Source organism: Urocampus carinirostris, chromosome 19, assembly GCF_059441175.1.
Source record: "Urocampus carinirostris isolate Australia breed hairy pipefish chromosome 19, RoL_Ucar_1.0, whole genome shotgun sequence".
In the NCBI taxonomy this organism is placed as follows: Eukaryota; Metazoa; Chordata; class Actinopteri; order Syngnathiformes; family Syngnathidae; genus Urocampus; species Urocampus carinirostris.
Window position 1 is genome coordinate 22,171,468 of NC_142367.1, and position 15,963 is coordinate 22,187,430.

The 15,963-nt window shown below is 40.0% G+C and overlaps 1 protein-coding gene across 3 annotated transcripts in view; it reads right to left on the bottom strand.

Annotated features, from left to right (window-relative positions):
* The window catches only part of katnip (katanin interacting protein), a 34,627-nt gene extending 20,993 nt beyond the window's left edge, over positions 1–13,634 (bottom strand). For 2 of the 3 annotated variants that reach the window (XM_088323931.1, XM_088323930.1), the window contains exons 1-13: positions 13,555–13,634; positions 12,594–12,758; positions 11,042–11,130; positions 10,702–10,871; positions 8,521–8,627; positions 8,347–8,448; positions 8,126–8,230; positions 6,548–6,788; positions 4,672–4,803; positions 2,860–3,002; positions 2,582–2,688; positions 829–925; positions 532–738 (exon numbers count right to left, since the gene is read on the bottom strand). In XM_088323931.1, coding sequence (XP_088180057.1) covers positions 532–738; positions 829–925; positions 2,582–2,688; positions 2,860–3,002; positions 4,672–4,803; positions 6,548–6,788; positions 8,126–8,230; positions 8,347–8,448; positions 8,521–8,627; positions 10,702–10,871; positions 11,042–11,130; positions 12,594–12,611 — 1,518 coding nt within the window. In that variant the 5' untranslated portion in view covers positions 12,612–12,758; positions 13,555–13,634. Of the gene's footprint in view, positions 1–531; positions 739–828; positions 926–2,581; positions 2,689–2,859; positions 3,003–4,671; positions 4,804–6,547; positions 6,789–8,125; positions 8,231–8,346; positions 8,449–8,520; positions 8,628–10,701; positions 10,872–11,041; positions 11,131–12,593; positions 12,759–13,554 lie in introns of those variants that run through there. The other variant, XM_088323932.1, reaches the window with a different exon arrangement.
* Between the last annotated feature and the right edge of the window lie 2,329 nt (positions 13,635–15,963).

Consider the following 15,963-nt stretch of genomic DNA (forward strand, 5'->3'; position numbering starts at 1 on the left):
TTAAAGGCATCACTTAACTGACATATAAACAAAAAGGTACTTTGTTTAATAGAGACAACAGAACTTTGCCAGAAATTTGAAAGTGTGCCCTATAATCTGGTACAGTGAATAACCTGTAATTTGTTTGTAAACATTGTGACGTATAGGGTGGGCGGGGCTTAGCCTGGAGGCAAAAGCTACAGCAAGACAATATGTCAACAAGCGTATGCGCTAAACATTTAACTTTGTATCATCAAAATGGATGACTTGGATGAGTTTTAATATTCTACCTCACACGTGACGTCACAAATTTGGAATAAAGCAAACGTTTGACTTGAAAAAAAAAAAGACGTTCGTCCTTTTTTTTTTCTTGAAAAAGTTGTCGGCCACCCGGGCAGAGATGTTTTATAAGTTGTCACGGGTTATGGTCACGTGAGTGCAAAGGGTCTATAGTTTGAAAAATGGTAACCATTTAAAAAGCAAACACATAGGGTAGTTTTCATTATTTTGTATTTTTCCCTGATAATAAAAAGTTATTTTCTGTAGACTGACCTTGGCCTTGCCGTTGACAAGCGCCGCCAAATTCCCGGGATGGTCGGCGTTCCTGATGTCGAGGTCATGCGGTGACACGTACAGCTTCTTGTTTCCAAGACCGAAAAACTGCAGCTCGGTCAGGCCCACAAGCAGCTCGTGCCCCCAGTTGGACAGAAGCTCCATGGTGACGTACAGAGCAGGAGGCACCTCGGACGTCCGCTTCGGCTGGTGTGAAATTAGACGCAGAAAAGGCGTGCTGAAAGATTCCCGGCTTCCCATTTTTCACTGCAAGGATGCCCGATTATGGAGACTTACTGGTGGTTTGTTGAGGACTGTTTTAACACCCTGAGTTATATTGAGGGTGGGTGCAGTTTCCAGCTCCTCCAAGGCTTTTAGCAGTTTTTGCTGCTCCCTGTAACATAACCATACAATCTGCTGTTTGCTTCTCTCACACATCATCATCGGGCACAAAAACAAAGACGAGTTCAGTTTCATACAGTTTCTATTTATAGCACTTTCAACCTGCCAAATAGAACGGGTAGCTATAAATAGTCGTTCTAAAAGAGGTGAGAATAGTGACTCTCAAAAGGCTGTTTGCTTGCCACAAAAACAACTAATTTTGAAACAAAAGGGTTTTGTAACTCATTCAATTCCAGACCTTTCCCTCAAATGGGAAGAGCCGTTAGAAAGGAAATCAAAATCAAAATTATTAAAAATAATTCTTAAAAATACACATAAAAAAGAAACATATTTGAAATGACAAGGATAATCTGCCAGTGGATTTGTCAATTTTTCCTTGGAAAGGTGAATATGATACTAACTGGGATTTTTTTTTTGAAGTTATACAAATAAAAATGACTTGACTTGACTTGACAAGTGTCCACGGACAAAATACAAAAATACAAAGCCATGAATATCGTATCATAATAATAATAATAATAATCATTTCCTTTGTATTGTCATTCTTTGTAACAATGTACACAGAACGAAATGTCGATACACCTGACCCGTTGTAGCGAGCCGATGCAGCCGCAGCCAACAGAGGGCGCCGCCATTTTACCAATTAGGTATGACTCGGCCGAGGCGCGAACCAGCGACCTCCCAGTCTCAAAGCGGGCACACTACCATCTAGGCTACTGAGCTGGTATTATTTGGGTTATTTGGATGTGCACCCCTAAATTTTGATTAAACATTGCTATAAAATCTTGTTTCACTTTTGTCAGGTCAAACTAACCACTGTAGGAGACAAACATTGCATATGTGCAGTCAAGATTAAAATAATTTATTAACAACGTAAAATATGAACACAATACCAACATAAAACTTACAATGTAGTCTTTCAAAATCCAATTCATGATCATCCATCCATCCATTATTCCATTATCTGCACCGCTTATCCTCAGTAGGGTCATGGGGGTGCTGGAGCCCATCCCAGCTATCTTTGGGCAGTGGGCAGGGGACACCCTGAACTGGTTGACAGACAATTCGCTCGCTCATTAATACCTAGTGACAATTTGGACCAGCCAATTAACCTTAAATGCATGTTTTTGGAATGTGGGAGGAAACCGGAATGCCCGGAGGAAACTCACGCAAGCACGGGGAGAACATGCAAATTCCACACAAGAGAGTCGGGCTCATGACTTCACAACTGTGCCGCACATGCGCTAACCATTGCGCCGCCGTGCTGCCCCAATTCATGATCAGACACCCCAAATAATTATTTACCTCGTCGTAAATTTTTGCGTTTATTTAGATCTTTCAGGGCGGGTTTTGCTTTTTTTTCCATTCTCTAACATTCATATCTTGTACCGTGAATAAAAATAGGGTGAGAACTAGATAACATTTTCACATGTCCTCTTCTTCACTGGTGGTCGAGTAATTAGGATTTGGCACTCACACCGCCGAGACCCGGGTTCAATTCCTGTTGCAGCCAATGTTTTGCGATTTTGATCAGGGATATTTTTCAACTGGTCGATCAATGCACAAATATGGTAAACCCTCGTGTACAACGCACACCCGAACTTTGAATTATTTTTGGGAATTTAAAAAAAGTGTGTCATGCACCAACCTGGAACCCATGAGTGTGATTCTCTGCATGGCCGTAGTGACGCTGCTCTCCTCTTTGTCGCTGTTGTTACGGTGGACTAAGCCGTTCATCATCTGCTGCCCTCTGCCCTGGATCAAGCCCAGCAGAAATGAAAAGTCAGAAACACACACACACACAAAAAGCTTTCGGTTTAGGGTTAAGTTGCCAGCAAAATCTGTGACTGGATTAAAACCATTGACATGCATGCTGTGGCAAATATACAGTGACAGTGTGAACAAGGTCATTCCGGTCATGCTGACCATGCTGTGTTGGAAAAGCTCAGGACTCTCGTTTTCTCGCTGGATGGCCTCGCAGACACCACGGGCAACCTCCTCTGGATCCTGCTCCTCAGTAAATGCCTTCCTGGGTGTTGACAGGGGCTTCTCAGTCTGAATTGTTTGCCCTTGAAACACATGCAACACAAATTAATGGAGGGGTTGCCAGTCAATGACAAGATAAAAAGATGATTGACTCTCTCGTTATCAGCATCGCAGAGTGAGAAGATGCCCTTTACTGCTTGTCGGAAGACTCCGTGACCCATGCAGTAAGATGTTGCAGGGTTCAAACACCTCTTTCCTGGCCAAATTCAAGCACTTTTAAAACGTTTTATCAATTTTATCCAGAACTATAAAAAGGAAGAGTCCGGTGTGAATCAAATATGTCACCATTTTCAGGTCCACAAATATATCTGCAATTTACATCTGCGATTTTAAATCTTGCGTGTGAATTTATCAAGACATATGATTTTTTGATCTTGAGTAAATCGCGGATACATTTGTGGATCTGAACAATACGCGTGTACCGTAAATTCCGGACTATAGAGCGCACCTGATTGTAAGCCGCACCCACCACATTTTAAGAGGATAACCGCTTTTGTACATACACAAGCCGCACCTGCATATAAGCCGCATGCGCCCACATTAAATCATGTAACACAATCATGAAATTAACCCAAACCCGACTTTGAGTCCTGCAATTGTAACTGAATATGAAGTACACAGTCCAAAAACAACAGCCGGCAAATCGATTGTAAAATAATACCGGTACTTAAGATATGACGCAGACCTGCAGAGTTCGGGTCCTGTTGAAAATAATCCAAGGAAAAAAAATGTTTATTTCCAAAGGTAAGGGTGGGAAAATATATATCCACTATTGTCCGCTGCGTCCACAAACACGTCTCACCTTTACTCCACTTCCCATCAGCCCCCGTTGTATTCGCCCCTTCTTTTTGATTCGCCCGTGGAAAACATATCAGAATAAGTCTCTAAAATAAATACATTACAAAAATATACAGTTGCAAATACATATTATACATGGTTACACATATTTACAAAGAAAAACGGTACACCGAGAGAGTTTTCAAAGCTTTTATAATAATATTATAACTTTCATCCCAAACCGTGTCTGTGAAGGGTAGCAAAACGCTACTAGGAACACGCTCGCAACACAGTAAACAGGTCTGTTAAAAAAAAATACGGTATTTGTAAGAATCATGGTAAACCGTGCTCATCTTCCTCCTTACAACTGATGTCATTAAAGTCGTCTTCCCCAGTATGGGAAAGAGACTTTGTCATATAGACGTCGTCTTACGCTCCTTTATTCAAAAATACGCTAGCAACACACTTGCATATATTCCACCGGTCTAAATCTTACCTTTTGTACTCGAGCGCCGCTGGCGGCTGTCAGAAAAAATACATAAATTGGCCGCATCACGAATAAGCCGCAGGGTTGAAAAAAGTAGCGGCTTATAGTCCAGAATTTACGGTAATTATTTTTTAGACAAATCTCTCTCCATATAGAGTGCTTTCCCGCCTAAAGAAATGCAATGGCAAAACAAAGCCACCAGAGAGCCATGTCAGCGACCTTTTTAAGTAGACTTGTTTTATTTTTCGGCATTTAATGCGCGTCAGCCTGCCGAGAAACATGGCAACAATTTCAGGCATTTACAAGCACTTTACCCAAATTTCAAGCACTTTTCAAGCCTTGAAAAAAACAAGTTTCCAAGGATTTCAAGCACCTGTACGAACCCTGATTTTGGTGTTGCTTGATATGCGTTCGATCAAAAAACTTACTCGGATTACCCCAGCTGTAGTTTGAAGGCGGCATATCTAAAGTTTTGCTCTTCACTAGCAGTGGCTTGACGGGAATGAAGGAGTCGCTGTTTTCTTTCCGCTTTGCAGACAATGAACGCTCAAGCCTACGACCTGGTACAAAACATTAAAAAAAGATAAGTTTTCATGGTCAGGTATATAAATATGGTCACAGATTGAAAGGAAGTAGTGCTAGAGGTTCTGCCCTGACGACTACACTCAAAAAAGTGGCTTTTTTTTTTAGTTTACTGGGGTCATAAATGACAAATGCAGAAAATATGAGCAATTAAATGCCCAAAACACCCACACTACACACTACTTTGTCCACCATTCAGATAACTCTGTTACACACCAACACATGAATCCCTCTACACCCATTTCATATGACAATTTTCGTTCATGAAAAAAGCCGGCCCGAATTCAGTGCTTGTCTCGACATGATACTTTTACAGGTTTTGCCCTATATCTTTAGCAGCCATCTCCGCTAGCATTAGCAGCTAGCAATTAAGAGCATTGGACTTTGGGATCATTATCATTTGACTTTTTGGTGATTATTTATAATGTGATGAAATGTAATTTTAATATTGTAGCGATCAAACCCGAGGGCGTTAAGTTTGATCTTGGCATTGGTGGGGACACAGCCCATTCTTACAAGTGATCACAGTGATTGTTCCATATTGGTGGGTACACATCCCCAAAAGTACGCCATTGGATCAACCTGTCACGATAAAAAGTACGACTGCAATCCCTTGCTCCCTCAAGGCTTTAGTGTGTTTCAAAAACCTGCGATCCCTTATTCCCGATCACATATTGCTACGAGCTGGGGCCAGCAGCACGCATTTTTGTGCCGTGCTGTCGTCCAAAGAGTGAACTGCAGTCGCGGCCGTGATCTATTATCCACGATCTTAAATTGCTTCAAGAAGGGATTGGCAGAAAGCAGTCTTGTCAGGAGGCGTGCTGTTCTGGCCTGCCTAAAATTATATGCAGTCGTGACTGTGATCCATTATCCCAAGTTGACCAGAAAAACCCTTTTTTTCCCGGTCCTTGCCAATGGAACCTGCCGCTGTGGCCCGCCTAAAATTACAGTTCTGGACGCATTTCCATTCTCCCAGTCGACTATTTTTGCATATCAGGAGGGTTAATAATTTGTAGAAAAGTAAGATGTCCCATTAATTTTACTTTTTTTCCTTGCAAGGCAGTCAGTTACATCCTTTTCCCATACTGTGATTTATTTTATTTATTTAAACTCAAAGGACTAAATGTTGCACCCCACGTCCTGTTATTACTGTACCAAAACATTGTTCAACCCATTCTTCTTTACTGCTCCATTAGTTTTTTTGAGTATGCTCTCTGTCACGCACCGGATCAAACTCACACGTATCACTTACACAGAAGCTAGAATTGTCGGCCTACCCACACACAACCTCTTAGACTTAAAAAAACAGGTCCATATCCGTCTGGCAAACTCAATAGTCCAGAATTTGACTCACCCACTACACCACTACTTCAGACCACTTCCGACAGGGCGCAGATACAGGACAATAAGATTGAGGAGGGCCCGCCTCGGGAAAAGCCTGATTTCCACTGCCATCGCCATTAAAAATATCAGGTACCACTGACCCAACCAACCAGTCTGCCGTAATTGCCCCACTGTAATATATGTTTTTCATTCTGATGTTTTTGTAATGTAATGCCTGTTCTTCTACACCGGTACAGTTGGTAAAGTGAATTTCCCCAAGCGGACCAATAAAGTATAAATAAATCTTTCACCATCAGATTAAATGTGTAAAATGTAGCGCTAAAGTGGCTGGGAAAACCACAAAGGTATTTTACAAATGAAATTGAATGTGGCCCTCACCTTTGGGTGCCGGTCCGAAGTCGAGGACAATGAGGTTTCCTGGGTCAAAATGGCTAGGCGAATTGTGGGGCCGAGGATTAGAGGACGACTTGGAAGAGGAAACGGGAAGTCCCAGCTCATCGAGACTCTCGGTGCTCTCGTCTCGCTCGATTTGCTCTTCCACCCACTCTTCATCCGACTCTTCCCCCGCCGAGTCGCGGCTGCTCCGCCGCATGCTGTTCTCCAGACTGCGCCTTAAAACCTGTGTACATGCGGATGCATCATTTATTACTTCAATTATCAAGGGCCCTATGTTTTTCAGTTGGTTGTACAGTACAGGATCACATCCATATTAGTGGTAACAGAAAATGTTATGTTTGAGAAGTCCCAACCAGGTAATATAAATCTTTGGCAGGTTTATCCGCCTAATGCCAGTAAACGAGTTAATAACAGTCAATATTTATGTTTTGGGATGACGTCATTGCTTTTAATTAAATAAGAATTTTGAAAAAATACTGAAATGAGGAAATTCCTTTTTTCCCAATCTGCCAATGTTGGTTGTAAATGTTAGTCTTTGATGCACTTTCAAATCATTTATTGACAACTATGAACACAATCCCAACATAAAAATGTTCTATGTATTCATTTATGTCCTTGAAAGTCCAATTCTTCATTAGATACACAAAGAGTTGTTTCCCTTATTGTGCTTGTTTGCGTTTATTAATATCTTCCTGCACAACTTTCAGTTTTCTCCATTCTTTAACATTTCTCTCTGGTACCGTGAAAAAAAATAGTGTGATAATGAGATAAAATCTTATGCGCTTTACACACGAATAAATGTAGTACTCCTGCCCGTGCGAACTTCAATGATTTTAATTCAAACGCACCACCTAAAGCGCCCGATTCAATCTGGGAAACCTCACACTAGGACCCTCTTAACCTCAAAACATTTTCTCCTTGGATCTATACAATTCACATAGGACACCCTTTTTGACTTCAAAATGGTGAATTTCTCTCCTAGTGTTGAGAGACTATTACGCCTGAATTGAGTGGTAAAATATCCAAATCAGTTTTTAAATATCATGGTTCTTAGATCCAGGCAGCACGGCAGCGCACTGGCTAGCGCGTGTGCGGAACAGTTCTGAGGTCTTGGGATCTAACTTCCTGTGTGGAGTTTGCATGTTCTCCCCGTGCTTGCGTGGGTTTCCTCCCACATTCCAAAAACATGCATGTCAGGTGAATTGGATGGTCCAAATTGTCCCTAGGTGTGAATGAGCGAGTGAGTTGTCTGTCTCTGTGTTCCCTGCGATTGGCTGGCAACCAGTTCAGGATGTCCCCTTCCCACTGCCCGAAGTTAGCTGGGATGGACTCCAGCCCCCCCTGCGACCCTACTGAGGATAAGCGGTGCAGACAATGGGTGGAGGTGGTGCGTTGTGTTTGCAAGGTTTATTATCACTTAATACGGGGAATTGCAATCAATAATAAGGGGAGCAATTAGCTGATGTTGACATAGAATTTCAAAATTAAAAAACAAAATCCGTTACATTAAAATGGTAAAAACCAAAGCAACAGAGTATATTCACTTCATCCCCAACTGACCTTCACTTCTTCAAGATTGAGAAGCACTTTTTCGCCGTGCTCCTGCTCCACTTGGCTTGCTTGGTTTTGCCGCCTGGCCGGGGAAACACGAGGTGAGCTGCAACTCTGTCATGGTTAAACAGCAGAGATGGAAGAGATACTAAATCGTAGAGACAGCTGTAGCTGACACACAGCCCCTCCTCTTAGGAAGAAGAAAAAAAAGAGAAGCTTGGTGGTCCTACCTCCATGTCTCCACTTTCATACGTCTCAAAATCATCAGAGTAGTGTTTTTCTGGGCATATCTTCAAACTCAATCCATCCTCTGTACGAATAATGACGGAATCCTGTTTGAAATGTGAAATAATGTTGTCCTTTTTATCCCCCAGTCATGTAAATCAATACTCCTGAGAGCGTACCTGCGCCCATTCTTTCCTCCGAACGTTTCCGGGGGCGGTGTGGCTCCTCCGCTTGAGGCCGGGCTCGGAATTTTCCCTTAACCGGTGGGCGCTTCGACAGCTATCGGCTGATGAGTCACGGCACGGAAAAGGGAACATAGAAAGCGTGCGGCGTGCCGTTCGCTGTAATTACGCGTGCAGATGGTCGTCGCAACTAGAACTGTCACTATCATTTATTCAGCTGGACGGACACGTGATCATGTCATGCTAACTTGATTGAAAATGGAAAGAGACAATTAAGACATTCAGTGCCATTGACGGTCATTCTGCAGCTTCCTTTAAACACAGTCGGGCAGGAATAAAGCTCTGTTTTTCATTTAGGTAGGCTGGCAGCTAATAATGTCTATAAAACTGAGCGTATTAGAAGTAAGATTGGGCCCAAAAAATCCAGCTCGACCCAATCCAACCCCAGACCCAGGCCCCTGGGTATTAAAGCCAGATCCAGCCATGGCTCTACCAATTAACTTTATTTGGGAGACCGAGCCCGAAGCTAACCCAAAATTTCACTACATGTTGCTGTGTTGTTTAGTGCAGCTGAAATTGTGCTAAAAAGCACAAGGAAGAATACCAACTATCAAGACTCCAAGTGAACAAAACGCACCATTATATTTGTTTTTGGGTAGCCATTGGAGCAAGATTACAGACAATTATGTCAGTTTCCTTTAAATAAAATAAATGATAATTTCTCAACCAATGAGTGTTCTAAAAAATGCATGTTTATTTGATATGTCATGTATTTTTGCCTATTATTTAAAGATGCCGTCCAAAATTTTGAAATGGTATGCTTGCTGACGCCATCTTATTGCTTAAGTCATTATTGCAGCCTCAGTCAAGCTGCTTGTGTAGCGCATACAAGTACGTGCATTGCTTAGACACGCTCGATTTGGGATTTGGGTTGGACCATTCTAGTAAAACATTAATAGAAAGCAAATCGTAAACATAGAAATTATTACATCGGTTATATTGTCTGTGTGAATGCCTTAGAGAGGTAGGGCCTGGTGAGGTGGTATGGGTTTTAAAATAATCGATTAATCAATATTGAATCAATTTCCATTACATATTACAATATATTTATTGCACTTTATGACAATTCATAATTTTCTCCAATATATAAAGATTTCATTGATTAAAATACACACATTCACACACATTTTATATGGCCCAATTCAAGCACTTTTAAAGTCAATTTTCTAATTTCTCCAGTACAATTAAAAGAAACAATCCAGTGTGAATTCTTTTTTTGCAGGCCAAATATATCTGCAATTTGCATATGCGGTTTTTAATCTTACGTGTGCTTTTATTTATTAAGACATATGATTTTTAGATCTTAAGTATTTGTGTATCTCAACAACACATGTGTAAACATTTTTTAAACTTATCTCTCCCCGTATATGTGTTGGGTAAAATTGACGGTTAATATATACCTTATATTTTATATTTTTACATTACTGGCAAACACTACCTTGGATAATTTCATGGCCCATAATCAATGTACATAATTTTTAAGTAATATTTGCACTAATACACATTTCATAGTGCCCTGTTTAGGAGTAGCATAGAACTTTCCTCTTGGAGCGATTACGCTTTATAGAGAAATGGCATACAAACTAATGCCAGCTGCAGTTGATCACGAGGGAAGAAGAAATGCAATGGCAACGCAAACCCACCATAGAGCAGTGTCACAGTCATTTTTAAGCAGACTTGAGAAATATTGCAACCATTTCAAGCATTTACAAGCACTTCACCCAAAATTTAAGCACTTTTAAATACTTAAAAACACCATTAAAATTCATGCTTTATTAGGGATTTCAATAATCTGTACAAACCCTGTAAACCGCTGAACTGTGATTCTGTTTGATTTAGCATGGAAAATTTTGAATGCAATAGGTTTTATTGAGGAATGGATTTCACAGATATAGATTTTTAATATGTAATGATGCCAATGAAAACAAAAACAATGAACTACTGTGACTTTGAATCAAAAGGATTATTGATATCAATAAAAAAATCAAGATGTGAATTGTTGGGTGTCGCTAGAGACAGACAGCAGCTTTTTCATATGTTGTTAGTCGTCGAAATGTACATCAACTACAAAGCTATCCTTTCCTATATGTTAGGGCATAGCAGTAAAGTATTACAAACCTGCTGTACATGGAGTCCTCCAAGGAGGCGTGGAGGTGACAGGCTTGTGGTTCTTTTGCTGCCTCTTACAAGATTCAGCATTGGCTCCGTTGAAATAAATGGAAAAGCCTTGTTCCAGTCTCTCCAATTCTATCTCCCTTTGGCCTTTTGCTTTGAGGCGATTAAGGATCCTGTGAACAAAAGACAATTTTACAAACCGCCTCTAAGAATAAAGTTTCTCAAAACAAGATGTCAATCACTACTTTTACAGAGGTAATCAGGGACTATAAGTCACATCAGAGTTAAGTCTTCAACGTGAAATCCAATACTTGTCTCATTGAGAACCCTTGCTCACACATACCGGTTTTTATGCTGGAGCTCAATTAAATATTCATCCGCATTCTCATCCACAACAGGAGTGAGCTTCCTTCCATGGCACTCCTCAGTTTCCTTCAAGAGCACACACAATGTACATACATGTCAAGTCACTTGTTAGACTATTGCTCACTTCAGTCTTCATTACTATGAAATTGGATTGTATTTAAGGATTTATTGAAAAAAAAAACAAAGAGTAATCACAATAAAGATTGATATGGTTTATAGCAGGAGTCTCAAACTTGGCGTGAGGTCGGGTCAAATGGGGTTTTCCACAAAAACAGCGGTAAAAAAAACAAAAAAAAAACCATCAGCTCTTCTCAAAGGGACAGTGTTTTATATTAACCGACTAGATGTCGCAGTTGTGTGTAGTGCAACTAAAAATGAGTCCAGGGAAGACTACAAACTACGGAGACTGAAAGTGAGCAAAAAGCACACCTTTTCTTCCAATTTTTACCCAGCCTTTTTTAAAGAAAGACAAAAAATAAGGAAAAAATATTTTTATCAAAAAATATTACAAAATAGGGAAGAGATTCAAAAAAGAGGCAAGACGGGAAAACGGGAATAAAAAAGTAGAGAAAAAGAAAGCAAAAACGGGAAAATTGAGAAAAACAAAAAGGGAAAAAAAGGAAAAACAAGAGCGGAATTAAAGAGCACAATAGACAAAAAAAAATGCATTTTCTCTCATTTTTATTGTACTTTTTGTCTTTTTTAAACATATTTCTCTTTTCTTATATCCTTTATTTTTTTTCTTGTTTCTTTTCTTTTTCTTTTGTTATTTTTCTTCCTTTCAAAAACAATAACGTACATTTGGGTCACATTGCATAAATGCGGTAGAACCTCCCGAGACTTTGAATTATTTTATTGGGTAAAAAAAAAGTGTGGTATACACAAAAAAATACATCCATCCATCCATTTTCTGTGCATCGTATCCTCACTAGAGTCACGAGGGTGCCGACTTTGGGCAATGGGCAGGGGACACACTGAACGGGTTGCCGGCCAGTCACAGGGCACACTAAGACATACAATTCACTCGCTCATTCATACCCCAGGACAATTTGGATACGCCAATTAACCTGCCATGCATGTTTTGGGAATGTGGGAGGAAACCCATGCAAGCACAGGGAGAACACTCAAACTCTGCACAGGAAGGCAGTGAACGTGCTAACCACAAAAAAATACAGTAGCTACAAGATTGATTTTAGTCTGTATGCGTCATATACACATGTTTGAAAAATACAAAATGCATGGGCTACAATATGTGATCTTTAGTCTGAATGGCATGTGTTTATATTCATGCACCATCATGCAAGAAAGAAGAAGATCCCAAGTCCCTTACTTGTGAATTACTACAGTCTACTGCATCTGTCAAACAGCAAGAGGAGAGAGGAAAAAGCAAGACAGGGAAGGAAAAAAAGACAAGACATAGTGGTTAAACAACAGCAGTTCAATGAGCATAAAGGGAAACACAAGCCTTGAAATATAAAACAGCAAAACAAGAAAGAATTTGGCCAGATGTCTGAGGGAACATAGCCTACCTCGCTTTTATAATCCATAATGAGGCCACGGAGGACAGTGAAGCAGATGATGCTGTGTCCACATAACCTCGTGGTGCGTTCAGGCACTTCGCGGAAAGAGCAAAGAGCACTGTACAGTCTGACCTTGGCCACGAGGAAATCCCTCACCTTTCACGAAGGCTGCATCTATTGAATTTCAACAGAAACAGGAAACTGTACAGTAGATCTATTTTATTAATGCATGTGCAAAACCCGTGTATACAGTTTCTAAGCTTCAGTGAATACAACAAGAATGTGTCATTAGACAGGCGGAAAATAAAGGCGTCTATGTGATAATTACAGTACGTGTGATCTTTTTGAAGTGGATTTAGATTGAAACTAAATTTTAAAACTTGTCATAAATGAGTGTGAAGGCCACAAATATAGGCGAAAATAAAACGTCGTCTCTCTGGGAATCCAAAGTGCTACACGGGGGTTTTCAGGTTGCATCCATATTCCAATCGAGTGGATCATTCTTAAAATCATTTAATGTTGCTTTTTCCCCCATAACTCAAAGCTGCAGGATATATAAAAGGGGGAAAAGCCACACCGAAATCACGAGTCAATAACACGGAGGGATTTTTGAACCCTGCCTAGCAACAAGACACAAACATTTGCTTAATGCACTAAAATGTGATATTGAATGACATTACGCTAGGTACACTTAACGAGCTATTTTTCACAACTGTCGAAAACAAAAAGAGAATATAGGATTTAAATTAGGAAAAGTGACATGTATTACACATTTAAACGAGTATTATAATACAAATTATTTTATATATAATAGGACAGGAAGTGTTTAGTCAACGTAAATATTTAGCACCTAAGCTAACCATGTAACGATGTGCTAACCGGCTAGCACACACCGAATGAGAAATAGACACAAGCCTGTACAAATTATCAGTGGTCCATTTTTAAAAAAGACATTTTAACACAAACTTACCGTCTCGGCATTAAAAAAATACAATTCTTAACAGTTAGCTGACTCCTCTTCCTCATGTGTCCGCTATGTTGTGATGCGTGGTTACCAGGATGGCTCTCCACCAATCACGAGAGCCGCACGCCTCGAAGACACGCCCACAAAAGAAACACACACACGCCCGATGTCAACATTTAGAAGTTGAACACTGTTTATTTGTTTATAAAACCAAAACAGTTTTTATTAAAGAAGGGGGAAAAAAATGAGGTCTGAAATAAAAATATTATAGATGTGAAATTAGTGGATGATGGTAGCCAACTTTCGCCACTGGATTGGTTGCAGACTCGTGGATGGAAAGCCGTTTAGAACAGTATGGAAATAATTTTTGTTACCAATTACTGGAAGAAATACGCAATTACCATCAACGTTAACTCCCTTTAAAATGGTATTTTATATCCTTGAAATTGCACCATATTCTTTCTCTAAAGCAACACCAGTGACAATTCAACTTGCGTAGTTTCTTAAAGGGACAGTGTGTAATATTCAGTGCCTCTTGGTGGGATCAAACTTTCATTCTGTATAAAATAAAACATTGATTTGAATACGAAAGAAGAAAGACATGAACTATCATACCCATGTTAATTTTTATGAGAAAGGGTCAAAAAATGCTCTGTTCGTCTACAGAGTGGAATTCCAACCTAAGGTCACTGCCATGTTTGTCTGCTGCTACTCTGTGGCACTGGTTTTTGTTCACATTAGAAAATACAGTGCCATCTAGTGGTCAAATATTACATACTGGGGTTCTCAGTGTACCTGCAGTTGAGGGTGACAAATTAATACAATAATCTCATGCTTTCATACCAAATAAATTAATTTATTATATGAACCCATTATATTCATAAGCATGGGGTGCTTGAACCAAATATGGACTAAATGTCAGCCAATCACAAAGCAATAACATAAAATATTTATAAAGGGTTCGTACACTTTTTTCATGGGAAAATTCAACCACTTTTTAAGGACTTTCATAGCCATTTTTTAATTTCTCCAGTAGCATTAAAAGAAATCGATGTGAATCCTGTATTTTCCAGAGTCACATCTCATCTCATTAGCTGCACAACTTATCCTCAGTAGGGTCGCGGGGGTGCTGGAGATCATCCCAGCAATCATCGCGCAGTGGGCAGGGGACACGCTGAACTGGTTGCCAGGGCACACAGGGACAGACAACTCGCTCGCTCATTCACACCTAGGGACAATTTGGACCGGCCAATTCACCTGAAATGCATGTCTTTAAAATGTGGGAGGAAACCGGAGTGCTCGGAGGAAACCCACGCAAGCACGGGGAGAACATACAAACTCCGCACAGGAAGTCTGGAGCTGGATTTGAACCCACGCAGGAGGTTCCCATGACATTGAACTGTGCCGCACACGCGCTAACCACTTCGCCGCCGTGCTGCCCAGAGTCACATATAGTCACATATTTGCAATTTACATATGCGATTTTTAATCTTGTGCGTGCATTTATCAAAACATGATTTTCAGGTATTGAGCAAATTGCAAATATATTCTATTTTTGAGAAAAATGTCTCCCTGTATAAGTGTTGGGTAAGAAGGACAGTAATGTCTTTTACAGGGTTATCCCCATTAAAATTTACCACTGAGAACCACTGTCTTTGTTTCTTTTGCCTGGACGATGATAAGAAATGACAAATGTCCATAATTGATGTAGTGTTTAGGTGTAGCATGCATCTGTCCTCATGGGAACAACCCTTAAGGGGCGATGACGCTTCATAGGACAATGCCATACTAACTTATGCCAGCTGCCGTTAATCATGAGGGAAGAAATGCAATGGCAAAGCCTAGCTACCAGAGAACAGTGTCAGGGGCCTTTTTAAGCAGACTTGAAAAACATGGCAGCAACTTCAAGCATGAACGAACACTTCACCCAAAATTCAAGCTCTTATAAAACCTTGAAACCATAACATTAAAATTCAAGCATTTAAGGATTTCAAGCACCCGTAAAGACCCTGTATATACGTTAAACTAGGGTGTCTGTAAAAGAGTTTCTAGTAAGAAATGTTATTTTAGTATGGTACGAAATCACAGAACTAAAGTGCATTTTTGTACATGATCCTCAACTCACTGAATGCCAATTCATTTTTCGTTATTCATTTACTTTACAAAGTTAAATTGATGTAGAATATGTCAACATGACATTGCAGTCCCCTGAAATACTTCAAAAGTTAATTTTATTACGATGTATAGGACGGTAAAAATATATTTTCTTGGAGAAAGAAAAATAAATTTCTCAACTGTTTAATGTTTGTGTAAGTATTAATAGAATGTATTTTTAATGTCTTGGATAATAGTCAAAAATATTTTTAAACTTAGTGCCCCCTAGTGGAAAAAAACCCTCAATTCATTAAAAACAAG